Below are 27,542 nucleotides of genomic sequence, written 5' to 3'. Positions count from 1 at the left end.
TTTCCCCTCATAAAGCTACTGGATGCATGATGTGAATATAAATCTACATTAAAAAAAAAAAAAAAAGCCCTTTAAGATATACCAAACTATTTTATTTGCAGGAATGCACTTTATAGTAAATCTTGGCATAACAATTTTGAAATCAGATGATAAAAATATATGTACATTCTTCCCAAGCAACACTCTCTAACTATAATATTTCCCAAAACAATTGGTGGAAAAGAGAACAATTAGTGAACTACTGGTGACCAAGAGAACTCTTGGCTTGACTATTCAAAGGCATCACCCCCAAATAAATTTATTGTTACAAACATTTTGCTCACTAAATATAGATATAGATAGAGAGATCGATAAAAGCAGGTGTTCTAATCCATAGAAGTCATTTACAACTTTATTTCCATTGTCACGAATTCTGAAATTGAGCTCACACTGTGGATGATATTTCCCTTCTCCATAAGTATACTTTCATATATATATATATATTTGCATATCTCAACTATTTATATTTAACTCATATACACTCATACAAGGAACTGAGGTATTGCAGTTTACAATGTTCTGGTTTATAGAAGAAACCCTTTAAGTGAAAACTAAGAGTTTCTATATCCCCAGTTTTTTTTTGTTTTGTTTTTTGTTGTTTTTTTTTTTAAGTGAAAATTAAAAATTAAAATCTTTACAATAACTAAATTACAATTAATGCAAATATGCCAGTGACTAAAAACAAAATGAGAATAACTTGAGGTTAAAAAAAATAAAAAATTAAAAATAAGAAGTACTTTTAACCAAGTGAAACATCCAATGCTAAGCACACCCCATTAATTTTTATAAGCACTTACATGTACAGAACATACAAAACTGTAGTTTTGCCCTTTTTATAGAAGCTTAATTTTCTGTTACTTTTACCACCTTGCATTAGGTTAAAGTAATTAATTCATGTATGAACTACAAGTGGTAGCAAGATGACATTTAAGTCCTAGAGAGAAAGCTCTGCAAAGCATGGGCAGTTGGATGCATCTGTCAATGCAACATTCAGAGCCAAGCTGCTGCTTTAGAATAAACCCTAATTAATTGCCATTTCCTCTACTCTAGAAAGCATATTCCATTTAGACATGTTCCAACACAATGGAAAATATAGGCAGATCTTCCTTGCTTCTAGAGTTCACCAAAATTCCTGTGGTAAAGCAATTATGTGCCATATAAATTGTTCGGCTTATTTTCTTTACCTAGATGTACAAAAACATTAGAAGTGCAGTCAGTAATTTATGCCAAAACTTTAGCAATCAGATATTCAAACCCCTCATTTCTTCTCAAGTTCTCAAACACGACACACAAATATGCCTGTGGTGTCAGATCACTGCTTTGCAATATTTACCAGCGCAGGATATCTCAGTGTGGGGATTAAAATAAATGCCTTCCCTCCTCCCCCACCTTCCCTGAAACTAATCCTTCTCTCTTCCCGTCTGCACCTGAATAAATCCGCACACATAAAGCAAAGTGTGGAGCGTGGTTCAGTTTCCCAAGCTTTTGGTGTCTGCATCATAAAAACGCATCTCTAGCTACATAAATCAGTACTGTCCAACTCTTTTTGAGAAAAATCACGCTGCTCATTTGACATCTAGACTGAGGAAAATCACAGAAAACCACCCAAATGAAATACACGAGGATCGTGCTAAGTATCTTTAGAATGTGGACCAGACAGAGAAAACAATGGGGACTCTATTTTCTATCTGTCTCTTAGGCAGAAGGCAATAAGGGATACAGTCAAGTTCCCCCACTTCTTCCTTCCCCCTCCCCCAAACATCGCTTCTTGTTTTGATATGCCCAGATTTAATAAAAAAAAAAAAAAAAAAAAAAAAAGAGTCCTCTTTTAATGGCTAATCTTCTTATTCTAATCTAATCTTGCTAGTTTTAGCTTTGTTTCACATCAGCATGCTGGATGTCATGAAACTCACATCACTCCTCCACCCAAGTCTCCCTTGACAGGGATGAAGGGCAAAAAGAAGTTACTACTAGGAAGGGCACGTACACATGCCAGCCATCCCTAGGGAAATGCTTAAGTGTTTTGAAGAAAACTAAATTTGGCATGGCCAGCTTCTGACCCCTTGGATAAAAGGCAGAACCCTTCATGCATGCAGAGCAGCTCTAATGCGAGCAGCGCTGGGGAGGATGCACGGGGGGAAGGTAGCAGCAGGCTTCCTGGGTTAAAACTGCATGCTGAAAACCATGAAAGCATGGATTTGTCCACTGAAAGTCAGAGGCTTGTTATCACAGTATTTGAACAGTGCAATATAGGCTGACATCTCTGATTCTCATTGCAATTAGTGCCTTAGAAAAAGCAAGTATGCGAGTGAAGCCCCAAGTTGCTCTGCCTTGTGATAAGTACTACTTTAAATTGAAATGTGATAGTCATCTGCATATCAAAATAAGAGTTTTTTTGTTTGTTTGTTTGTTTTTTAAAACTCTTCTATTCTCACATTATATTCATGACTGTTTTCAGCAAAAGCAAACAGCTCCTTTCAAGATTCACTCTCCAGGTGAGAGGAAAATTGAGATGTTGGCAACTGGATTGAATTGAAAAGGCATTTGCAGACCTGTCACTCCTTCGAAATTCTGAGACGTGAGCTCACTAATCACCATGGATAAGGATGATTAGACTCACCCAGAGTCATATGATAGCTTAGGTGTTTACACTTTCAGAGTCAACAGCTCCAATATCAGGGAAAGAAGTTGCTTGTAACACCACAGCTAAGCGGTGGGGGGGAAGCTCAAAAGGGAAAAGCTTAAAACCACATCACTGCAGCCCCCTTGACTTGTAACTTAAATCACTATCTGTGGGCTAATAAGAACGATGGCATCCAGGTCAGTAACCCTACCGCAGCAGAAGGGTGTCAAGCAGGGATGAATCCAGCAAGTCCTACAGAGCCCAACAACAGCCAGGCTGCATGAAGGATAATGGTATCACAAGGGCATATGCTTTGGGCATATTAATGCTTTAACTAATTCCCACTGAAACTGCATTGAAATTATCTGGACAAGCTGAAAGGTGTACCAGGTTTCTTCAGTATTTTGAATGCATTCGGTCAGCATCCTTACAGATAACTGATCATAGTGTTTTATCTCCGTAATTATAAGCACTGCCTTATTTCTTATGCACATACAACCCAGATGTAGGTAAGATTAACCTACTAACATACAGCACATGCACTTCAAAAGAAGTTCCTGAAAGCCCACAGAGAATAATTTGAATTTAGCTGGATTTTGGAGGTTTTCTTGCAGAGAAAGGCCATTCAGCCAATCCTCAAAATATATATGTCTTCCGTTTGTTTTTCTTTTAGAAAAGATTAATATTTTTAAAGTTTGTCTAATTTTTAAATTCCACCTCGTTATTAGACTGAACATGGCTGTGGGCTTGACTACTTCATTCCATGTTAAAAACTTACATCAGGTTTCAGATTTGTTGCTTTTCACTTTAACTTTCTGAAAGTTAAAGTTGAAAAATAGTCAAAAAGCCTCTCTGAAATTCCCTGAAGTGTTGCAAAGAATCTTATATTGTTTCACAAGCGTACTGCAGATGATGGTGGATGCTCAGGGCCCTTATGGGCAGGTAATCCCAAATACATCTCAGACTGGAATACCACTTAACAATTCTTTATGACCATTTCAGATATACTAAGAACAGAAATGAGCTTATAAGCTTTCCCCGTGATATTCACTATTTGCATTTAGACTACGTACACAAATATATAAATAAAACTGGGAAGAAGTAGTAATGAAAACAAGTGCAGCCTGTTGCAGCTTTGAAGTATAACTTAGCAGCATCTGTAGTATAGAAAGCTGGAAGGCAGCTACATCAGAAGAACAGTTAACAGGAAAGATCTTTCTTAGGAATAAATCAATTGAAGGCCTCAACGATTTATGTTGGGAAATACTCGAAGATAAGAGCTTTCTTTTAAAAACCTGAGTATTTTGCAATTAAAAAAATAAAAAAAAACATTTTAATGAATGGTTTGAACAAAGTCAGCTTTGCTTATGCTTTGTCTTAATGACGCCTGCATTGCCACGAACATTACTGTGACATCATGAGATCTGTACAACAGACTCAAGGAAGGACAAGTCATAGGAAAACATTACTTCAGAGGCAAGACCTTGTCTGAATAGTCTAATTAACATTCATGAAATTCATTACAACAGAGAAGTATTTTTCCAGTCTTCAGATGTCCCGTCCTTTTCTTACCCTGAAAAATAGTCAGTAAGCTTCTTAAGTACCCTTACAGATTTTTATAATGAAGTTACCAGAAAACATCATCTTTTTGAACTTTCTGAACAAATATAAAATGAGTAACTTGACGTCATCTGAGTCTGCAGCAGTAAAATAAAACCATACATAGTGGCACTTCCCACCCTCACTGATGTGCCTAGTTCATTTAGTACAAGCTATTCATTGACATGGAGGGCTAAACACATGGCCTCTCTAAATCAGTTTCCATAAATCTTACTAAAATGCATTCAACATAACTTTGTAATAGATGCCCCATAACTGTAAATGAATAAAGAAACTGGAAAAAAAAGTATGGGGAGGGTCGTGTCTTAGTTCCTTAGATGATCATTTGCAAATTAATTATCCCTCATTTAGCATGCTGTACTATGTCAAGTGTAACGATTTATTTTCTGAAATAATGGAAACTTTTAGCCTTATCTGAAGGAAAACTCTCAGGCATTTTAAAATTCTCTATGGCACTGAGTAACCTTTTTTTAAAAACAATATTGTTTAAAAAAAAAAAGAAAAAAAAACAACACTTGTTGAAGAATTATGGTACCAGGACCACACTAATCATCTAAATACTCCTATTGATTCCTTCCAGCTCTCTAAAGTCTTATAAATACGTAAGTAAATGAGTCATTTACTTCAACTTAACAAGTTCATCCTTCACCAAAGGAAGCCCATAGAATTGTAGATCACCTGAGTTTCAAATGAGGAGAAAATGCTCTTCCCCACTTAACCCCCAACCTCCAGTGCAGCCATAGCCATTCTGTAACAGATTCATACCAAACTTGCATCAAGAGTAGAATCATAGAATAGAATCATAGAATGGCCTGAGTTGAAAATGACCACAATGCTCATCTAGTTTCAACCCCCTGCTGTGTGCAGGGTCGCCAACCAGCAGACCAGGCTGCCCAGAGCCACATCCAGCCTGGCCTTGAATGCCTCCAGGGATGGGGCATGCACAGCCTCCTTGGGCAACCTGTTCCAGTGCATCACCAACCTCAAGGTGAAAAACTTCTCCCTAATATCTAACCTAAACGTCCTGCATCTCAGTTTAAAGCCATTCCCCCTTGTCCTATTCATTACCAACACTTGTAAACAGTTGTACCCCTCCTGTTTCATAGAATTGCTCAGGTTGGAAAAGACATTCAGGATCATCAAGTCCAACCACAACCTAACCATACTACCCTAACTCTAACAACCATCTTCTAAATCATGTCCCTGAGCACCACATCCAAACAGTTCTTAAACACATCCAGGGATGGTGACTCAACCACCTCCCTGGGGAGCCTATTCCAGTGCTTAACAACCCTTTCTGTAAAGAAGGTTTTCCTGATATCCAACCTAAACTTACCCATTTCCCCTCGTCCTGTAAGAAGAGATCAACCCCGCTCTCACTGCAAGCACCTTTCAGGTACTGGAAGAGAGCAATACAGTCTCCCCTCAGCCTCCCCTTGCCCAGACTGAGCAGCCCCAATTCCTTCAGTCTCTCCTCATAGGCTATACTCTCCAAGCCCTTCACCAGCCTTGTTGCCCTTCTCTGGACCTGCTCCAGCACCTCCATGTCCTTTCTGTACTGAGGTGCCCAAAACTGAACACAGCACTCGAGGTGAGGCCTCACCAGTGCTGAGTCCAGGGGCAGGATGACTTCCCTGGTCCTGCACACCACTCCATCCCTGATACAAGCCAGGATGCCATTGGCCTTCTTGGCCACCTGGGCACACTGCTGGCTCATGTTCAGCCCACTGTCCATCAGTACACCAAGGTCCCTTTCCACCAGGCAGCTTTCCAGCCACTCCTCCCTAAGCCTGTAGGGCTGCCTGAGGTTTATACGCTCCCTTCAAGTACAGAGAGACCACAATGAGGTCTCCCTCATCATAGGAGCCTTGTCTTCTCCAAGCTAAACAAGCCCAGTTCCCTCAACCTTTCCTCACAGCAGAGCTGCTCCAGCCCTCTGATCATCTCAGTGCCCTCCTCTGGACCCGCTCCAAGAGCTCCACGTCCTTCCTGTGCTGGGGGCCCCAGGCCTGGACGCAGTGCTGCAGATGGGGCCTCACAAGAGCCGAGTAGAGGGGGACAATCACCTCCCTCTCCCTGCTGGCCACCCCTTTTTTAATGCAGCCCAGAACACAGTTGGCCTTCCGGGCTGCAAGCGCACACTGCTGGCTCATGTCCAGCTTCTCGTCCACCAGGACCCCCAAGTCCTTCTCTGCAGGGCTGCTCTCAAGGAGATCTTCCCCCAGTCTGTATAAACACCTGGGATTGCTTCTGATCCAACTGCAGCACCCTGCACTTGGCCTCATTCAACCTCATTAGGTTCACAAGGGCCCACTTCTCCAGCCTGTCCAGATCCCTCTGGATCCCTTCCCTTCCCTCCAATGTATCGACTGCACCGCTCAGCTTGGTGTCCCCTGCAAACTTGCTGAGGGTGCACTCGATGCCATCATCTGTCATTGATGAAGATGCTGAAGAGCACCGGTCCCAAGACCGACCCCTGAGGGACACCGCTTGTGACCGGCCTGCACCCTGACACAGAACCATTGATCACAGCCCTTTGGCTGCATCCAGCCAACCGATTCTTAATCCACCAAACAGTCCATCCTTCAAATCCACACCTCTTTAATTTAGAGATCTGAAATTTAGGTTTTTTTGGATATTTCATCATACATTATACACAAATATCCAAATTAATATATACTAAAAATATGCATCTAAATATGTCTGTTTTGAATATGTATCTATATACATTTAAAAAAAATATTTAGTTTGCAAGACTTGCACTTGTAAGCACAAGAGCTGTTGTAAAGTAGAGTATACAAATTCTGGTGGGCATGGTATTTATATTATCATATACTTTATTTCTATACTCCATAATACAAATTACTGAGCCAAATTTTAGTATTGAAATTAGTTCTTTTAATTTTATTTAATATCTCAGCTCTGCCCAGGGGTAAAGCTGCAGCTGGCTCTGATGTGACATGCGGCAGGGCTGGCATTGCTCAGAGACCACCCCTGCAGCCACTCACTACAAAAATGTTGCCACATAATCCCAATACAGCCATTATTAATGAATGTCGTGTCTCCTACATAAGCATATGAAGTTGTTCTGATCACTCCAAGAACGCATCTGAACACCAGCACCACGATCCAGAACCTCTCTCATGGCCATCACCAGGTCTTTTGTAAAGACAAAAATCTCCAGCTCTAGGATGTAAAGCCAGAAATCAGTAGAAATTTTTCATCTCATCAGGAATTGTCCATTTTGTTCCTTTTGTAGTAGTGAGGCTCCCCTGAAAGTTATTCAGGTCATTTTTCTGCTTCCGCTCCTGTTACCTTCTCATCTCCTTATTAGAAACTTGGAAGGAAGCCTGGCAGCACTAACCCCACTACACTAAGCTTCTATTTTTATTTTCAAAGGATGCCAGCCTAATAGATTAAGTCCCTTAGCATTTTATCAGTTGTGCGAGAAGAAAATTCCAGTAGCATTGAAATAATTGTTTTGACAGGAACAAGGCCAGACACCACCCAATCTCATCAGTTAGGAACCGTATCCTCTCTTATTTCCCAACACCTCAGATTCTGGTCATCTTCCAAGTGGCTGCCAATTTCAAACCTCAATGAACTCTAAATTATTCAGCAGAAGAGGAGATGGGTGCAATAAAGCAAAATGTATGTAATACCAAATTCATTTAGCTGTAAAAAACATTTTCTTTTAAAGTATTCATCCTGTGAACGAGGATGGTTTATGATGACATTGGTGGAAGTAGCATGTGCCCTGCATCATGAACTTTGCTGCAACAACATATGGCAAGGCCTGGTTACATTTATGGCTCGGCTAATTCAGATATGGCCAAGTGTTGAGTGTAAATCTGGTTAAGGTGAAGATGCCAGATTCAGATCACTGGAAACATAGCCTTTTAGTATGGCAAAAGACGATATAAAGCAGTTTGGGTTACTTTCAGTATCTAAAATCCATTGTGAATTACTCATGGTAGGCGTACACAATCATAAAGAGACAAACATCTCCACTTCTTCCAACTTTTCTTCAATTTCTTAAGTCAGTCTTCACTAGATTAAAATCTAAGATCACTCTCCCTCACGCCCTGACTTCAGATGATGGACTGAAATGCTGAACTAAGTCACTCAAGCCAGCCAGCAGACATACAGCATGAGCCATCAGCCCACACCAGTGACACAGACAGCACCTCCCCATTGGTTCTCCTGGTACATCGCAAGGGCAGCTTCGAAACAGCATTAGGTGCATACAGAAATAGTAAAGCAACAGGTCATGGCTAAAGCCTAGCAGCAGAAAAAATATTCTTAATATTAAAGAACAAGCTACAACAAAATCACATTTTCAAGTAATTCCTTAAATAGATTTGAAAGCATGACTTGGGATGTTATCTTTATAACATTCTAACATATCTCTTCATGTTTCTGTCATTATGGTGAAAATCCTTAACCATTAGCAAAACTCAGAAATAGGAAAGAGCTCAGTAAGCTCAGCAAAGCACTCAATCTGCTCCCTACGTAGCTCAAATGACTGAAACAGCAGCTCTGAGCACCCCTCAAATCCTTCATTTTTTTTTGCCTCCTTTAAAAATCATTTCCTGCTCAAAGCAAAAAACCTCCTTTGAGCCAAATTCAAAACGTGTAATGGTTTAAACATTTGTTTATACTGATCACTATCTTTCAGACAAATTACCAGTTGGATTCAAAGATGTCAGAAGTTTTGGACGGTAACAGCCATTATTAGTAAACATTCTGTTGCAAATATGTTAGTACTAATATATTAGTATAAATGTACTACAGCTATGTCAGTCTTTATGATCAGGGCAAAAGTATTTAAACAGTTAAAATGAGCTCTTTCCTATTAATTTCTTCCATTTGAAAAATGGCCAAACAGAAAACTCTAAAACCACTTCATAATTCTTGGAAGAATGACAAAGTAAAATTTAAATTATATTCTCTGTATCAGAAAGTGGAGATGCAGACAGAAAAACCCATACCACTGCAATGGGGAAAAAAAAACATTTCCAGATTCATGCCTTTTAAGTAGTCAAGTAAGTTTTATAAATACTAATTGTTAATTAAGCTAGCAAACAATCATGAGGCCCACATGAAAGCTCTTTATAAATGTATCAAATGCAGTACATAGAAAAACAAGATTCACTACTGCTGGCCTGAGATAGAAGAGGAAAGCAAACATCTGACAAAAACCATTCATAACACAAAGCAGGATACCCTTCTGCACTAACTGGTTGTATTATTGCTTTAAACAGATTCAAAGCAAGTCCATAATTTCTTCATTGGTTCTCCAGTACATTGGTGATTTAGCCTGCTAGTCTTTTCTATAGCAAAACAAGTCAAAAATGGAATAGAATATCCAATTCTATTTTTACTTGATTTGCTATAGAAGACTAGAGGGCTAAATCATCAATATTTAAACGGATGTAATTTTGGAGAGAGAAGAAGCAGACGTTCTCTCAACTTCAGAAGTTCATCTTTTAATTAGAGGAAAAGGCTTAAATTGCTTTCCTACGGTGAACTTGCCCAAAGGAGTGCAACTTCCCACTGCCATACGTTAAATGGTGAGAGGACAACAGGGTGGCTATGGCAGTAAGGAAGGACAAGAGGCTGCAGGAACCAAATAGTGCAGGTAACTAAACAAAGACACCAGGACAACCAGGTGTGCACATGGCAAGTCAGCACTGAGGTGTGTCTGAGCAGCACAGCAAGCACTGCTCAGTCCATCTTTGAAAATCTTCAAGAGGCAGAAAAAAAGTACAAGTACCATAGCCTACCCATCTGAGAAAATATTTCAAGCCATTCCATATCTTGCTGATGAAGGTCAGCCGTGTCCTCCAGTTGTGGAGGCCATGGGCAAGCATGAAGCTGTGGGAGATCTGGAGATGCTTTTGTACCGCAGCTCCAAGTCAAACAAGATGAAGGAAGATGGTAAAAATTCCCATTAGAAACCAAGTCCTGGAACAAAGACTACACAGGAAGTCTGAGCAGCTGAGCAAATGCAATGAGAGCACAAACCTGACCCAGCGATGCTGGAGGCAATTCCAAAGATATTTTGAGTGACTGTCACATTGCTGCCGACAGTGACCACGTGAAGATGCAGGAGAGCCAGGACAACCTTCAGGGAACTGTAACTTCTGCTCATTTATTTTCTAGACTTAATAGATAAACCTCACTCTATCTACCACATGAACAGCTTCAGGGCACAGAAGCTCAAGGGAAGCAATGAGGGAAGTAAGTGCTAATTTGCACTAGTTTGGTGGTCACTGTGGGAGGAAGAAGTTGAAAAGTGTTTAATTTGACTGTAGTATTTGCTTGAAATGTTTAAATTAAGGGAAAAAAGTATATGAAAAAATGTAATAATAAAATACGGGAGGCAAGACTTCCTTGCATTAAAAGCTGCAAGAATAAAACTCATTGCTTCAACTTAAAAATATTGAATAAGAGAGCAAGATTAAGCTTTACCTTATTTAACCACACATACAGTAGCTTAAATCAGGTCTAAATTCTTTAAAAACTCTGAATTGCAAGTTTTCCCAAAATAATAAAGCAACTGAATAAAATTCAGCCCTTTACAACAATATTGGCTAAGCAATAGCTTGACTTTTGTTGGGTTTTTTGGGTTTTTGTTTTTGTTTTTATTTTTTTTTTTTACAAATACAGCTTAAGCTATATAGTAATAGGCAAATAAACAGATTTACTTTAACTGTTTTCACAAACAAAGACATCCTTTAGAAACGAAAATTCCCAAACCAAATGACTCAATTCAGGACTTTGTGTATTCTGCCTTCAACATTATTTAAAACCTTTAAATTAAAGACTCGTCAAGAAGTTAGGTGCAAGCATATTTTAGTCACACAGTAAATTATATAACTTTGGCAAAAATCAGCAGCTGTGCCACTCTTTAGAAAGTATTTCAATTAGTGGTTATTTGACCATATAAAGTGTGTTACATAACTGCTTATTTTTGGAGTGCTGTACCATTATACACTTGTGGTTTGAATGGGAAAACAGAAGGGTGGTAATTTCCTAGGATTTTTTATTACTTCTGTTTTTATTTACTTTTAAGAAATTCCTCTTCTCAGCTATATATTATCAGTCTGCAAGCTGTAGTCATCTTTTCCTCCCCTCAAATAATCTTAAGCACTATTTGTACTAGACTTGGGAACGATATTTTGGAAGAAAAAAAAAAAAGGGTTCCTTCACAAAAAATGCACAAAAAATACATGAAACAGCACTTTTGGTGTTATCTAAAAGTGATCAGGATGCAGCCTAATACCAATGCAGTTAAATGAGCCAATAAAGGTCCCAGATGTAAATAATACACTAAACATATGCAGTCAACTAACACTAAACTATTTCCAACAAACAAAGCGTGGAACGTTCACTCAATATTATTTGAAAGGAACCTGGACAAAGGGATGTTGTGTTTGTGTGGCACACTGGACTGAGCTTAAAAGGCGAGAGGATACTTCTGAAGAAGGAAAACATGAGGTGTTGTTGATGTTGAGTGGTCTAGGGATAGAAGGGGCTAGACAATAGGGCAACCTGAGCTCTGGGAAAAGTTAGGGAAAGAGGGCTTTCTGAGTCACTCAGATGTAGTGGAGAGGAACATTCTTGCTGCTCCTACGCACTCTTCTCAGCTCCATCCTCTCTTACTCACAGCTGCACATGTTGCAAAATTATTTCCTAGCAACTTTCTAGACTGACAAAGATTAAATGGATGGAACTTGAAAAACACTAATCTAAATACGAATTTACTGTAAGCTTGTTCCAATTGCATTGTTTTGGCCAAACAACAAGAACAAAATGAGATGATCTCCACCTAGTAATACTTAGGTCCCTCGGTATTAAAGTCAAATTCCTCCATTTTGATGGCACTGTTTCTGTGGGAGGTTTTCTGTTTTGTTTTCTTTGAAGCTGTGAAAAGACATCAAGATTCCCAAACTACACAGTGATCCAAAAGGCACTTGAAACAGTCATTCCTCTCTATGTGCAAAAGGCCAATTTAAGCTAACTGTTACCCAGTAACTTCCTTTTGCCTAATTTGCCTTTACTCTCTACATTTCCAAATACCTCCCCGTACCAGTTCTTTCTCATTAGCAGCCTTTTGGGGAAGGTTTCATCCTCTTTGTACTGAGCACCCTAAAATTTGGCTTTAGCCCCTTCAGATGTATCCAGATCCCTCTAGTTCGTCTTATACACCAGCACTGCTTTGACAACTACTTCTACACTCATGAGACACAAGTTTTCTGCATCTTATTAATAAATCTCCTGTAACCAATGCCAATATAGGAGCAGCTTACTACTTCCTTGAGAGGACTCTACTGACAACATAAGTAAAGCTGAACAAATTAGTTTTATTTACAAAAGCAAGAAACTGAAACACTACTGAAAATCACTTATTACCCACCAGTATTCCAAATCTGGAATTTAACTTGATTTAAGCCCTCTCTCATTTTCCCCAAACTTCTTGTTCAAGGATGAGTCAAAGGCCCAGATATTCCACCTTACTCATTTACAAAGTAGAAATCCTGACAGGCTCTGTCCTAAATTTAAATGAAGTCCTTATCTATCCTCTTATTAACCACAACTCCTCTGCTGAGCAAAACCTCTTACTAGAATGAATGTTTTTGCTCTCCAGTCATACCTTATCTCACATCATTACGCTGAAGATTCTAAATGTTGCTTTTATGGACTTGTCATGTTATCTTTGTTAATTAACAAATCATCAGATCTGCTTCCCCAGATATCAGCTTTGGCATCTACTCGACTCCATCCACATTTACGAAGGTTTGCAACACCACATTCCACGTGCCATTTCTGCATTAGTCTAGGTGAGCAATCCTTGAATGCTTCTCTACACAGCAAGACGTATACTTCTCTGTTCATTCTACCAGGAAGATTCACAAGCTCACTGTTTATAATATTAACTTTCACCTTTTATTGAGCATCAAAAAATGCCTGAAGCACAAGTTTTGCTGTATTTCAAAAGAATAGAGAATTCTTGCCATAGATGACATGCAACCATTCTAGATTAATTCAGATTTCATACGTCCCTTCTCCTGGCATCTAAAGGCAGCACTTTCTGCCAGCTTTTTTTCTGGCATTGCCTCTTCAGGGATGACATATGGGACAATTTTCTTCCATCTGCTGGCAGCAGGGATCCTGTAATTTGTTGTTGTGCTACTTTTTACAATAAGCAATTTTGCACCTTTATCACATACTGTACTGTTTGATGGCACATCAAGTATGCCTTTTCATCAGCAATGCCTGTCTTCCTAAATATGCAAGGTATTTGCTTGCGCCAAAACATACATCATCATAAATGGAAGTCCCAAGACCAGCATCCCTCTCTCACTAAAAGGCAGATCTGGATACTTAATTGTTCATATAGCAACCAATGATAGCTTTCAATTGACTTCCCACCATTTAAGCTGTAAGGAAGTTCCTGGTTCTTTTATTCTCATCATACCATACAGAGAACGGTCATTCCTTCATTCTGCCCTTCACAGATTTTATAACGTGTTATTTACTTCAAAAGAATCTTTTTTAGTAGTTGAATGAATATGCGTATAACCAGCACTTTAAAGTGAATCTGTTCTGCTTCCACTAAAATCCATTCAGTAGTTGCATTTTTTCCATACCTCAAAATAACCTTTTTTTTTTTTAATTTTAGTGTTACAAATTTCAACAGTCTTGCACTCTAACTTATATTTTTCCCATTTAAAATACCATTTTTTATTGCAAATTCACTTACATGAAGGTAACCTTAAACACAGGTAACAAAACTGGCAGTAATATGATATAAGCATATGCCAAAACATGCACTGAGGACTTGTGCAGAGTCTCAGGAAAGCATCATAAAAGCTCTAGCACCTCCTATGATTTAACGTTTGATTACTCATAGCAACAGACTAGTCGGTACTTCATACTATTTGTTGAATTGAAAGGAGGTATTTTTAATTGTCAGTCTTTTCACGACACTTTCGGTGTTTGTACAGTGCACATAATAATGGGCTCTCAAGTCCAGCTGCAGGACTCACATAAATGCCCCAGTTGGTAAAGGAAGGAAAAGCATATATATGTGTGTACTTCTGCACTTCTGTTTAGAATCAGAGTTAAAAATTAAAAGGCAACTAACTCATCAGTTCTGCTTAAATGTAGCGTATCCATAGTTGACATACCTGCTCCTTGGAAGAAACATAGATTCTTTAATGAAGACTGAACCAGACAGCAGGATATACCAACAGGTACCAATATCATCAGGGCTGCAATAAAGGAGAGAACAGATAGTAAGACACTTTAGTGAAGAAATTCTTACCACTACCAAATTTCCAGTAGAAAAGAACATCACAAAGAGCCAAGAATGCTCAAAATTCCAGAAGAAAGCCACAGTTCAGTCAATTACAAACCAATTCCAGTTTCCACCTGAAAACACATATATTATTAGAATATTTTATTAGAATGTCTGATACCACTTATCTCGTTGAAGAAAAAAAAAGCATAACTATCCACTTAGGAACACCACAAAAATTCAATAAAATACATCTGAAAGTTATCAAAAGGAAGCCATGTTATAGTAAAAAACATAGTATTACATTCTGTTGAATTCTGTTACTTTCCCCTAGCTGAAGAGAACCTAACATCTTTCTCTCCATAAATAAGGAAGGCCTTCTTTCTCAGTTACAGAAATCTTCTCTTCCCTTACTTCAAGGCAGAAATTCACCCCTTGGCATCATTCTGCCTTTCCACACAGTAAGAAAACATGGGACAAACTTGCAGATATAAACCTTCATGAGATCTGTGGTCAACATTATCTGCTGCTAAACTCATTCCCTTTTGCACTTACTCACAGTACGAGAATAAATTCCTAATAAAAGGGACAAAGTTTATTTTCCCTCCTCTTACCTATTATAAGTGACCAAATTAACATTTTGTCATCCAGTTCATTCTATTGTAGATTCAGATCTTGCTTCTTGAGTAATATACATTCTTTCTCATGGGCTTAAATTCTTTTTGGGTGAGTTCAAGTAATGTTGATGTAATCATTGTTTAGAGGAAGACAATGTAGTTTCCTAAAGTTACTTGAAACAGCTGCAGTAGAAATCTTGTGCTATTTCATCCTTCTGTACTGAAAATATCCTTACCTCACTTGAATCTTTACCACTCCTACTGCTTCTTCCAAAGCAGTTCATAACAGCATATTTGAATTCGATTAGCAACTGTGCTAGCATTCTTAGCTGAAAACCATGTCTCCACTGACACCCCAAGAGATGCAGATTACTTAATTAATCCACAGCACCTTCATTTTTAAAAATTATGTCTCAAGTCTTTAGCAACAATTAGTTCTAACTTCAAGCAAGAACAGCCCACATCCTTTAATAGTGATGACAGCATAGTATTAAAACCCAACCTCAAATCTAAGTAGGTTATGTGCAGTTAGCAGCATGTTTTTCATCTGAGGAAACAAGATTTTAAAAAGCACCTGCATGACAGGGTCTCTTAAAGAAGAGTACTATTTCCTCAGCACTCCTTCAAAGGGAAAGATGAAGCTACAAGGACTGCTCTGATTACATCAGCCCACAATGACACAGGCAGATGTTGGAGGTATGGCAATTGAGGTTGAACCTTTTCACCAATATCCCGTTCCAAGCTGTTGCCATGTAACAGATAAAAACAGAAGGGCAGTCTGACAGAATGGCATCAGAGAGGGAAGTGTGCATGAAGCAAAGATGTCTCACCAAATTCCTCCATGTGGAAAAAATTGTACCCACTGACATTCACCAATGCTCAGAGACCAAACAGTATCATTTTTTACGAGCATGGCATACAGACTCTTGTTCAGTGCTGGGAAAAATCCAGAGCTAATGGTGATGACTGCCTTGAAAAATACTGCTTTGTCACTAAGAATCTGCTCTATCAAATAGTGTTATTGTGCTCTATCCGCTGCATTTTCCAAGCAAATAAAAAGGAGGTATTACGTCCAGAGCAAGCTATGTAGAGAGAGAGGGAGCTGGCCTAAAAGATCTGAGATCAAAACACCGAACTATACAATTTAGGAAATTGTTTTGTTCTTATTTTACACTGTGTAATACACCCTCAAGAAAAAGGACAAGCATCAGAAATGTGAAGAATTAACAGTAGAAATTGAGGATGTTATCTACGATCAAAAACTTCGGAACTGACTAAGATCACAGAATCATAGAATGGCCTGGGTTCAAAAGGACGACAAAGATCATCTAGTTTCAACTGCTATGTACAGGGTCGCCAACCAGCAGACCAGGCTGCCCAGAGCCACATCCAGCCTGGCCTTGAATGCCTCCAGGGATGGGGCATCCACAGCCTCCTTGGGCAACCTGTTCCAGTGCATCACCACCCTCTGCGTGAAAAACTTCCTCCTAATATCCAACCTAAACTCCCTCTGTCTCAGTTTAAAACCATTTCCCCCTTGTCTTATCACCATCTACCCCTGTAAACAGCTGTTCCCCTCCTGTTTATACGCTCCCTTCAAGCACTAAAAGGCCACAATGAGGTCTCCCCGGAGCCTTCTCTTCTCCAAGCTGAACAATCCCAGTTCCCTCAACCTTTCCTCACAGCAGAGCTGCTCCAGCCCTCTGATCATCTCAGTGCCCTCCTCTGGACCCGCTCCAAGAGCTCCACGTCCTTCCTGTGCTGGGGGCCCCAGGCCTGGACGCAGTGCTGCAGATGGGGCCTCACAAGAGCCGAGTAGAGGGGGACAATCACCTCCCTCTCCCTGCTGGCCTCCCCTTTTTTAATGCAGCCCAGAACACAGTTGGCCTTCCGGGCTGCAAGCGCACACTGCTGGCTCATGTCCAGCTTCTCGTCCACCAGGACCCCCAAGTCCTTCTCCGCAGGGCTGCTCTCAAGGAGATCTTCCCCCAGTCTGTAGAAATACCTGGATTGCCCTGACCCCAGTGCAGCACCCTGCACTTGGCCTTGTTGAACCTCATTAGGTTCACATGGGCCCACTTCTCCAGCCTGTCCAGGTCCCTCTGGATGGTTTCCCTTCCCTCCAATGTATCGACTGCACCGCTCAGCTTGGTGTCACCTGCAAACTTGCTGAGGGTGCACTCCATGCCATCATCTGTCACTGATGAAGATGTTGAAGAGCACCGGTCCCAAGACCGACCCCTGAGGGACACCACTTGTGACCGGCCTGCACCCTGACATAGAGCCATTGATCACAGCCCTTTGGCTGCATCCAGCCAACCGATTCCTAATCCATCCAACAGTCCATCCTTCAAATCCACACCTCTCCAGTTTAGAGAGTAGGATACGGTGAGGGACCATGCCAAAGGCCTTGTAGAGGCCAGGTAGATGACATCCACGCCCTTCCCCCATCCACCGAAGCTGTCACTCCATCACAGAAGGCCACCAGATTGGTCAGGCAAGATCTGCCCTTGGTGAAGCCATGCTGGCTGTCTCAGATCACCTCTTTATCTTGTATGTGCCTTAACATAGCTTCTAAGAGGATCTGTTCCATGATCTTCCCAGGCACAGACGTGAGGGTCACCAGCCTGTAGTTCCCCAGGTCTTCCTTTTTCCTTTTTTTAAAAATAGGATTAATGTTTCAAGATGTTGACGCCTGTGTTTCCTTTTCTATCATCTGATCGCTAAACTGAACACGGGTATACGGCAAAATTTCTGTGGACATTTTCTACAGTTTTTGTGCTACTCTAAAGTGAAGCAAAATAGTGTCAATCTTAACTGCAGTTAAACTCATCTCCTCTTTCTTGCTCTACTTTTCACCTACGCTTGCTTTAGATATAGCTGAATTCTGATGTCTTGTGGCCAAGATTCAGTTAGATATAACTGCAGTTACATACCAGGGAATGACATTATAATTTTCAAGTGTGCAAGTACTCATAGCTCAGAGAGTTTAGCTCCTAAGACAACTAACATCACCAATGTAACCCATGTACCTTCACCACTCTTGATAACCTCCAACTTAGTGTTAAGGGTTAACCTAAATACAAGAATTTGAGAACATTAAGCAAATGCTGGAGGTAGATTTTTTTTTTTTATATTAAGTAGTTACTGTTGATGTTGAAAATACAAGCACGCATAAGCTCACTAGAGAAAACTATCAGCTCCATGGTACCATAAGAAATGACTGCAAGCATAATCAACTTTGGAAGCTTTTGGCAACTGAAGCTACACCAGTCCTCCTCTACACACCTTGTGCATAGCACTCATGAACCTCCCTAGAACACAACTACATATTCCACCCTGGGTTTGTCCACAAGTTCCTAAATAGCATATAGTTGTATTCATTCATTCGATGCAGAAGATTTATCAAACATTAAAAGCCTGTTCCACAGGCCAGTCAAAAATAAGCAGGTAAGACAACTCAGGTGCCAACTTCTATGAACTACTCCTAAACGAAGTTAAATATGAGATTCAATCATGAAATGCAATGTAAACTACGCTAATTATCTAATCCTGCAAAGTATGCAAGTATCATAGCAAGTCATAGAAGATAATTGGCTCCAGTGTAGCAGTACCTTGTTCAATATCAATTCATAGCCAACCACTTAATTTATTTAAAAAAAAAAAAACCATGAAAGCTCTCTGGAAGGCAGTGTTTTGTTGCTGAATTCAAGTGTCTTGCCACCAAGCACATCAGTCTAAAAAAATCAATATTGCACAAAGATGACCAGATTAATGCAGAGAAAACCACCACTCCAAAGAGACAGTCATTCTCAAAAGCATGAACATGCATCTCAGTTAAGTCACACCTTCAAACATACATTCACTCACAGAAGTTCTAAGTTGGCAGATAAATAGCTAAGTGCAAGTCTGCTGTGGTGCTGCCATTTTTAATAGATATTCTAAATACTAACAATCTGCAATAATAAGCATGGTTGAAAGCAGCTGAAAAATAGTCATTTTCAGCAACAGCTGTCAGACTGATTTGTTAAACTGATTGACCAAGTTGTTGGGATGCAACTCTGTGAGGATTTCCATGACAATTTTCCCAGTCATAATGCAGTGTTGATATTATCGCTGAAATTGTTGCTGGTTGGATTTTTCACCTCCTTTTCCTAAAAATTAGCGGTATAACTAAGTATAAATGTGTAGTCTTACAAAAAAAGAAAAAAAAATGTCACTGCTGTGATCTTTTTATAGACAGCTGAGAGGGATAAGATTGTTCAAGTTTAATTTTTACTACCTGTCTGGTTTTGTTTTCCTTTTGTACTGTACTTTATCTGTACTTTAGTAACTATTTTCACAGTAACGTTTGAGAACCTCAAAGTTCTCCTAAGACACTTCTATCACACTGTGTAAAACAAAATATACTCCTTTGTTATCCAAATAAACACGTCTCTTCAATATTCCTGTATCACAATTGGGGAAGGTTACCACAGTTTCCTTCCAAAGGAAGGAACCACATTTCCTTCCAAAGTAAAGTGCAGACTAGTGAAATACTGACCTATTCCTTTTATATGAAAATATATTTAACTCTTCTGCTCCTCACCCTTTGTTATACTTTCATTTGTTTAGAATTAAACCTTAACGAAGCTATTTAGGAAGCAAACTCTTTTGCTAAAGAGTGCTATTATACAAACAATGCACTTTTTTTCATTTTGAAAATCCTGTGCTTTACAAAACTCTACTCAAACCGAAGGTGGCTTTCAATCAATTCTCCATGTTTTCTGTACTACACTTGATTAACAACGTGTCCTACATCTCTCAGGATTTTTCTGCCTACAAGCAACTACAGGGGGAACTATAAGGAAAAGATGGTACAAGCAATTTGTAGGGAATCAGAACAAAACCAACCCGAAATTCAAATCCCAAGGGGCAACAAGATGACAAAATTAATGCACAGTCATTCTGTCCTGGCTTTTTTAAAAGTCAACAAGAACCCCCAGTGAGACATCGGGGAGTCCCATCCAAGATTTACAGAATCACCAGAGCTATGGGCACCATCCCAGTCACACTAGAATTATCACTTGTGTTACCAGTTGCACAGTAGGACTATTCTACTGCTCACGCATCTACAACCACTGAAAGCACCAAAAAGGCAGTGCGGAGGGAAGTCTAAAACTCAAGAGCAAATCATCTACTAGAAGACTTTTCTTCTGTGAAGACAACAAAAGGATTCAGCTACCAAAACATAATGTTCTTTCTTCAAAAACTGGACACTCACAAGTCTATGGGGCCAGATGGATTGCACCCTAGAGTGCTGAAGGACTTGGTGGATGTGGTTGCCAAGCACTCTCCATCATTCCTCAACAGTCCTGGCTAACCGGGGATGTCCTGGTGGACTGGAGACTGGCAAATGTGATGCCCATCTTCAAAAAGGCTGGAAAGATGATCCTGGTAGCTACAGACCTATCAGTCTCACCTCGGTGCCAGGGAAGGTTGTGGAATGGATAATCTCAGGAGCCATCATGGACCAATTAAAGGTCAACCAGGGGATCAGGCTCAGTCAACACGGGTTTACAAATGGTAGATCCTGTTTGACAAACCTGATTTCATTCTATGACAAGGTGACCCACTTAGTGGATGAAGTAAGGCTGTAGATGTGGTCTACCTGTACTTCAGTAAAGCCTTTGACACTGTCCCCCACAGCATCCTCATGGAGAAGCTGGCTGCCCACAGTTTGGATGGGCGTAAGCTTTACTGGGTGAAACACTGGCTGGATGGCCGGTCCCAAAGAGCTGTGGTCAGTGGAGTTAAATCCAGTTGGCAGCCAGTCACAAGTGGTGTCCCCAGGGCTCGGTACTGGGGCTGCTTCTATTTAACATCTTCATTAACGATCTTGATGAGGGAATTGAGTGTATGCTCAGTAAGTCTGCAGACGGCACCAAGTTGGGAGGGAGTATTGATTTGCCAGAGTGAAGAAAGGCACTACAGAGGGACCTGGATAGACTGGATCGATAGGATGAATAAAACTACATGAGTTTCAATAGGGCCAAGTGTCGGGTCCTGCATTTTGGTCACAACAACCCTAGAAGACTCTACAGGCTTGGGAAGGAGTGGCTGAAAAGCTGTCTGATGGAAAGGGACCTTGGTGTACTGATGGACAGTGGCTGAATATGAGCCAGCAGTGTGCCCAGGTGGCCAAGAAGGCCAATGGCATCCTGGCTTGTAACAGGAATGGAGTGGTGAGCAGGACCAGAGAAGTCATCCTGCCCCTGGACTCAGCACTGGTGAGGCCTGTGCTGGAACAGGTCCAGAGAAGGGCAACAAGGCTGGTGAAGGGTTTGGAGAATATAGTCTATGAGGAGAGACTGAAGGAACTGGGGCTGTTTAGTCTGGGGAAGAGGAGGCTGAGGGGAGACCTTATTGCTCTCTTCAAATACCTGAAAAGTGACTGCAGCAAGAGCAGGCTTGGTCCCTTCTCACTGGTGACAAGATGAGGGGAAATGGCCTCAACTTGCGCCAGGGTGAGTTTAGGTTGGAAATCAGGAAAGCCTTCTTTACAGAAAGAGGTGGTTGAGTCACCATCCCTGGATGTGTTTAATATACATTTGGATGCGATGCTCAGTTACGTGATTTAGTGAAGTGTTGTTAGAGTTAGGGTAGTATGGTTAAGTTGGACTAGATAATCTTTAAGTTCTTTTTCAACCTAAGCAATTCTATGATTCTACAATTCTAAATTCTATGATATACCAATACAGTTTTTAGAATCCTCAAAACCTAGCAGTAACCTGAAAACGGTACAAAACAAAGCCAATAAGAAAATAGTTGCCAATCTGAAGAGTTCATTCCTAGTCCCTACTTAAGTTAGTCGTAGAAAATTTAAATCATAGAATCACAGAATCATAAAATCATTGAATATACCAAGTTGGAAGAGACCCACATGGATCATCAAGTTTAAACTCAACTTTAATATCACAGTCCTTGTGAGAGCAGAGGATTTCCTGAGGAATGGATATTTCATTTCCCAGAATGAAAAGGAGCGTTATTTACAGGAATTCAGGAGCTAGAAAAGGAAATCCAGAGACTGGTTTGTAATATTTTTCCATTACATTTCCCTCCTCAGCTTCCTTGACGTATTCCTTTTCGTGCAACTACAGTCTGAAGCCAAACAGCACTTATCAGCTATCACAGTGACAGATACTGCCATGTAAATTCACAGTTGTTACTCAAACTGCTCTGTTTCAACACTTCAGGTACACAACTACTGAGGTCTTTGAAGGCCTCAAAATGCTCACACCACTGGTGAGGTTGGGAAGTATTTTAAGACTTTGTCTTCACATTTTTCTAGTATACGGCTGTTGTTTGAGACATCAGAGGTACTCCAAGTTTAAGAAGTGCTTATAATACACCATAGTGTTTATCTCCAAAAAATTCATAGGCTCTTTCAGCCTCTAGCACTTGTTACAAGTCCTTCATGCTGTCATGTACTTATTCTACTTGAAACTGCAGCTTATTTCCCAGACTCCCAACTAGCTACTCCTCAGCAATGAAGGTTTTTTCCTAATTGTACTTATTTTTATTAAAAATGATCTGAACTACTTGTACACCAGGTTTGAAACTACAAACCTGGATCAACGTTAACAGGATATAAAAATAGGCATGCACAAAAAGTACATGCTCCACGTGTAGTGATTCTAAAGGACATGATTCTAAACAGAAGAGTTCTTCCAATGTTAACTGTCAGCTTTTCTGATGACAATATGCTGAAAAACATTCCAAAGCACTCGTGTAAAATGAAGATTCAACTCAAGCTGCTGAAAGACTTAATACCAATAGCCACAATCTTTCTAGTAAATCCTTCACTACCTTCACAAAACTTGATGTGTGATTCTTCAAAAGTTCTTTAGTAACAGCTAAATATTTTGGGGCCATAGCAATCCATTTAGTCTCCTCAAGATGCGATGGAGCACGCCAGAAGCTCTGTAACAGATCACATTCAGTTTATGCCTACTTGCATACATGGTTTCACTAGGACTGTGAATGTCATACAGATGTATAGTGGCAAGATCTTGTAGGTCTTTAGTGATGTCACACATACTTCAATTCCGTCAAGAGGCAACTTCCTTGGTAATGTTCAGCATCTGGACTTGAAAGTATGTGGTAAATAAACATAAGTCTTTTCTGCTTTGACTACATCACAGTCCTCAGCTAAAACAGCAAGAAAAGGTAAGCAGTTTTCAGTATAAGCAAGCATGGAAACTGATTCCATACAACTACCACTTTCATTCCTTTTTACAGCATGCCCTTATCCTGAGCACCAGAACATGTGTTCTTCCTTCAACACCAGATATTCAGCTGAGGAACCAGCAACACAAGAAGGACCACTAAATCAAACAGCAGCACCCAAAATTATTTTCTAATTCAGAAGAATTCACAAGAATGGTTCTGTCTTTTTCTTCATACACACACAAAAAAACAAACAAACAAAAAAAACAAACCACCATGAAATCGGTAAGATCATTTCCTTGATGTCTAAGATCTACTTTGAATTATTCTCTTTATGGATCATTAAAATTTAAACCACTAGAGGATTCAAGACTTGTATTTAAACAGTGTACGGCAGTACTCCTAGAGCTATGATTGATATAGTTGTTTTGATAAAAGAAATGATATCTCAAACCAAGATGGAACTAGCAGATCATATTTTTATGATTTCATACTCAGTATGAAAGCTGAATGTATTTCAGAATGTACATACAGTAATTCAGAAGAGATGCTGCTCATACTCTCAAGTACCCACTTGTGGAACAAAGGAAATTTGACTTGTCAGAACTGGGACCTCCTTCAGGCATTTAAGTGCTACACAAGAAGGAATTAGGAAGAACATTGTTCTGCAGGCTTATGCTCCATAGGATATTGTTTCAGCAGATTACTCCGTCTGTTTCTCTTTGCTCATTTGGACTATTGTCTGTGTGCTGAAACCTGTATGTAGTGAAGCATTTGTTTAATTTAATAAGTGCTGCTGCCATTAGACATTGGCCCTGGAGTGGTTTGGGACATCAAACATGTCTTCAGGTAGACTGTTAAACATCTCCTGCCCATAGGACCTGCCCACTTTTTCCTTGCAATACTCAAGATAATCAGAAAATCATTTACTCACTGTCAGCACTGTCTATAACCTTCCTTAATAAGCTAGCTCAAGAGTTACCAGCTATCCATCACGTTATTTTAGATATGCTTAATGACATTAAGAGGTATATCCCAAATACAGAAGTAAAACAGCTCTGGTACTGAACGCATCAGTTCCACTGATCCATTTCTAACTATACTTTTTTAAAAAAAAATGAACATATTATAGCTACGTTTAGTCTTACTGCCTATCTTTAAACATTAGAAAAAAGGCAAAACATCCAGAGACATAACTGTTAACTCAAATTAGAGCTCATTTTCACTGAATAGGCATCTTAAAGTGAATATTTCAACTCATATAAAATGTTTTATTAATGGGCACTAGATGAAAACTGGATTCTTTTCTCATGGTAGCTGGAGTGGGAATGAAAGAATAAACGAAGCATTCAGCAACAGGAAACAACTCCTCAGTGTATATGAAAACAAACAATGGGGAGCGTGATTTTCTTTAGAATATTTCATTTATTTGTAATTTTCTTTTTAATAGGCCATCAGTAAAACGAAACAAAATTCAGTCAAACCAGATATTATTGTAGCATCATTAGCGAGTGCCAGTTTCATAGAGTTAGCTGATTAAACAGGCAGCCACTAAATACTTGAAGCAACTGTGTATTTATGCTATTTAATTGGTGTATTCTCACTGCAGTCTTGGTGCCAAACTCGTACAGTGAATTAGCCCTTGATATCAGAGAAGAGAAACTCAGTACAAAAAAGTTATAGTCTCTTACATCATAAGGAAAATGATGGCAGTGGTAGTGAAATAGTATGGTCTTGCACCCAAAACATTTTGTGGTTATTCTAGCCAGATAACCCTTCTTTTGAATTTTATGTTTGTAATATTAAAAAATAATAATAATAATAATAAAAAATCAAGGATCTTAATCTCAATAGTTCAGCAAAAACAAAAACTCAATAGCCTTTAGTAAAACATACAGTATGGAAGCTGAAATTTTAAGTCTCTTCAAAAACCTTAGTTTAGGCTCAAAAACAGGTCAAACATTAACACAAGTTCAGAACTGGCTATGCAAAGCCATGAGGCTAACATCGATCCCCGGCACACCTCTCTAACGCAATCGGATGTGTCAACAGAATTTCAGTGAGGTGCTCTCCACTGAGCTGTTCTAATTAAAGACAACGTACCAGTAGCTAAAGAACAAGCTTTTAGCTCATCTTTCCATACTTTATTTTGCACAGTTAAGCTAGGCTCGTAGTAGTTGTGCAGTCACTTGGGCATTTTTTTGGCTCATCATCAAGTTTTTTTGTAGGACTGGAAGACTGGGAACCTTTAAGAATCCTCACAGATCCGTTCCTCAAATGACCTTGAGCATTGGTGCCATAATTGCATAGACCTACAGCTGCAAAGAAAACTGCAGGTTAGCAGTTTGCCTAGAACATACCCAGGCACCAAATCCTCCCTCATACGTGTGTGTGCTGTGCCTGAGCTGTGCTGAGGATGCTCTGCTTGCTAAGAGCACAAAAACAAGCTGTACTACAGCATGGCAATTCAGAAACACGGAGGGTTTTATTACTGAGTGGCTTCAGGTCATCAGAACTTAAATGTTTTTTTTTTTTGCCAGTCATCTTTAGGGAAGAAAATAAGTGAAGCTTAAAGACATACAAGTCTTTCTTATGGAAGGAGTAAGCCAAACACCACTCGTCTAGATAAAGAGCATCCATGCTATAGCATTCATACAGTCAGTGCCGTCCTCCTGCAATATATACCAGAAAATTTTGCACGTTTCAAAACAATATCTTTAGGTATGGCCATGATTTTGTTTCACCTAAAACAGAAGCTTATTGCAAGCTATTTTTCAAATGGTCGTGATTTTTAATTATAGCATGAAACTGCAGGAACAAGACAGTTGTCATGCAGGACTTGTGAGGATGCTCAAGCACATGAAATACTGCCAAATACATACAGAAATACTGAGCAGCACAACTGACAACCAAATCCAGCCACTGTATGACTAACGAGAGAGAAAAAAATGCTGCTTATCCTACTAGAAGCATATTCACTAAAAGCTCACATGCAAAACACTTATTGCCAAAGATTCTTCTCTATCACCATAGCAAACATTTCAATTTTAACCCCCCAAAAATGTGTTTAACTGTCAAGAGGTATAAATATCATCATGAATCTGCTAAAATCTTGGTTTCCAAACAGAATAATAATTAGAATCTTACTTAAGGAAATGACAGGTGTGACTACTAGGCAGCTTTGAAACAACTTTTTTCTTCAACTACACGGAATGTGTGAGGTGGCCAAACTAAATATTTTTTTAAATGGATCTTTAGGTAGATTTGAATAAAGAAAGCAGGTAAGAAAGTCAGGTATGAGTGTCAAGTGAAATCTCAATTCTGAAATTTTGCCTTGAAGGTATTAAGTCCTTTTATTGTTAACTTCCAATCAAACACAAGTAGGAGAATGACTGGCAAATGGAGAATAAGTCGAGCTGAACTGCCACTTTTAATAACCCAGTTTCCATTTAAACAGTGATATGGCCGTAGGGTTTGAGAATTTGTCACTACCATGCACTCCCACTGATAGTAAAGTAACTGCAGATAAGCCAATTTTAAACAATGTGCTTTGTTTTATCCTTTTGGCCATTTAAAAAAAGAGAGAGAGAAAAAAAAAAGAGGAGGATAAAAAGTTAACTGTATTTATACTGAAAGTGGATAATCATTTTCAGCATTGCATATATGCAAAACAAACTTACCTTTCTACAAATGCAGCTGACAACACAAACCGTTTCAACAGTGATTGAAATTTCATCAAATAAATGGAGGAACAGCATTAGTTTTATTGTTAGCACTTAGGGATAAGGCTTCAGCTTCTTCTTGCTGAGATATTAAGCTGTGCCTCAGGGAGGTCACACACACAGGTCAATTAACAGCTGCAACAATTACAGCTATTTTAATAGATTTTTGTAATGAATGCAGAAGATTAGCACCCAATTTCAAATTTTAATGCAAATCATATTGCTGGAAAAAAAAATGCTATCAGATTTCAAATTTAATCAAGGAAAGCAAAAACAACAACAAACTTAGCCTCCAGGACCAAAATAAGACTTTGAGTAAAGAGTTCTGGTCCTGTTCAATGCAAATGACCAGGTTGTGTGTCCATTTCCTAGAGCTTATAACCAAGTGCACTGACTCTAACATCTAC

General features: G+C 39.5%; 1 protein-coding gene across 8 annotated transcripts in view; it reads right to left on the bottom strand.

Moving 5' to 3' along the window:
- RAPGEF2 (Rap guanine nucleotide exchange factor 2) overlaps positions 1–27,542 on the bottom strand; it is a 174,221-nt gene that overhangs the window by 87,404 nt on the left and 59,275 nt on the right. For all 8 annotated transcript variants that reach the window (XM_085222021.1, XM_085222027.1, XM_085222023.1 and 5 more), the window contains exon 4: positions 14,479–14,562. In XM_085222021.1, coding sequence (XP_085078147.1) covers positions 14,479–14,562 — 84 coding nt within the window. The remainder of the gene's footprint in view (positions 1–14,478; positions 14,563–27,542) is intronic.

Source organism: Meleagris gallopavo, chromosome 4, assembly GCF_905368555.1.
Source record: "Meleagris gallopavo chromosome 4, MGAL_WU_HG_1.1, whole genome shotgun sequence".
Classification (NCBI taxonomy): Eukaryota; Metazoa; Chordata; class Aves; order Galliformes; family Phasianidae; genus Meleagris; species Meleagris gallopavo.
The sequence above is the reverse complement of the archived record's forward strand: the minus strand, read 5'-3'. Positions and strand labels throughout refer to the sequence as shown.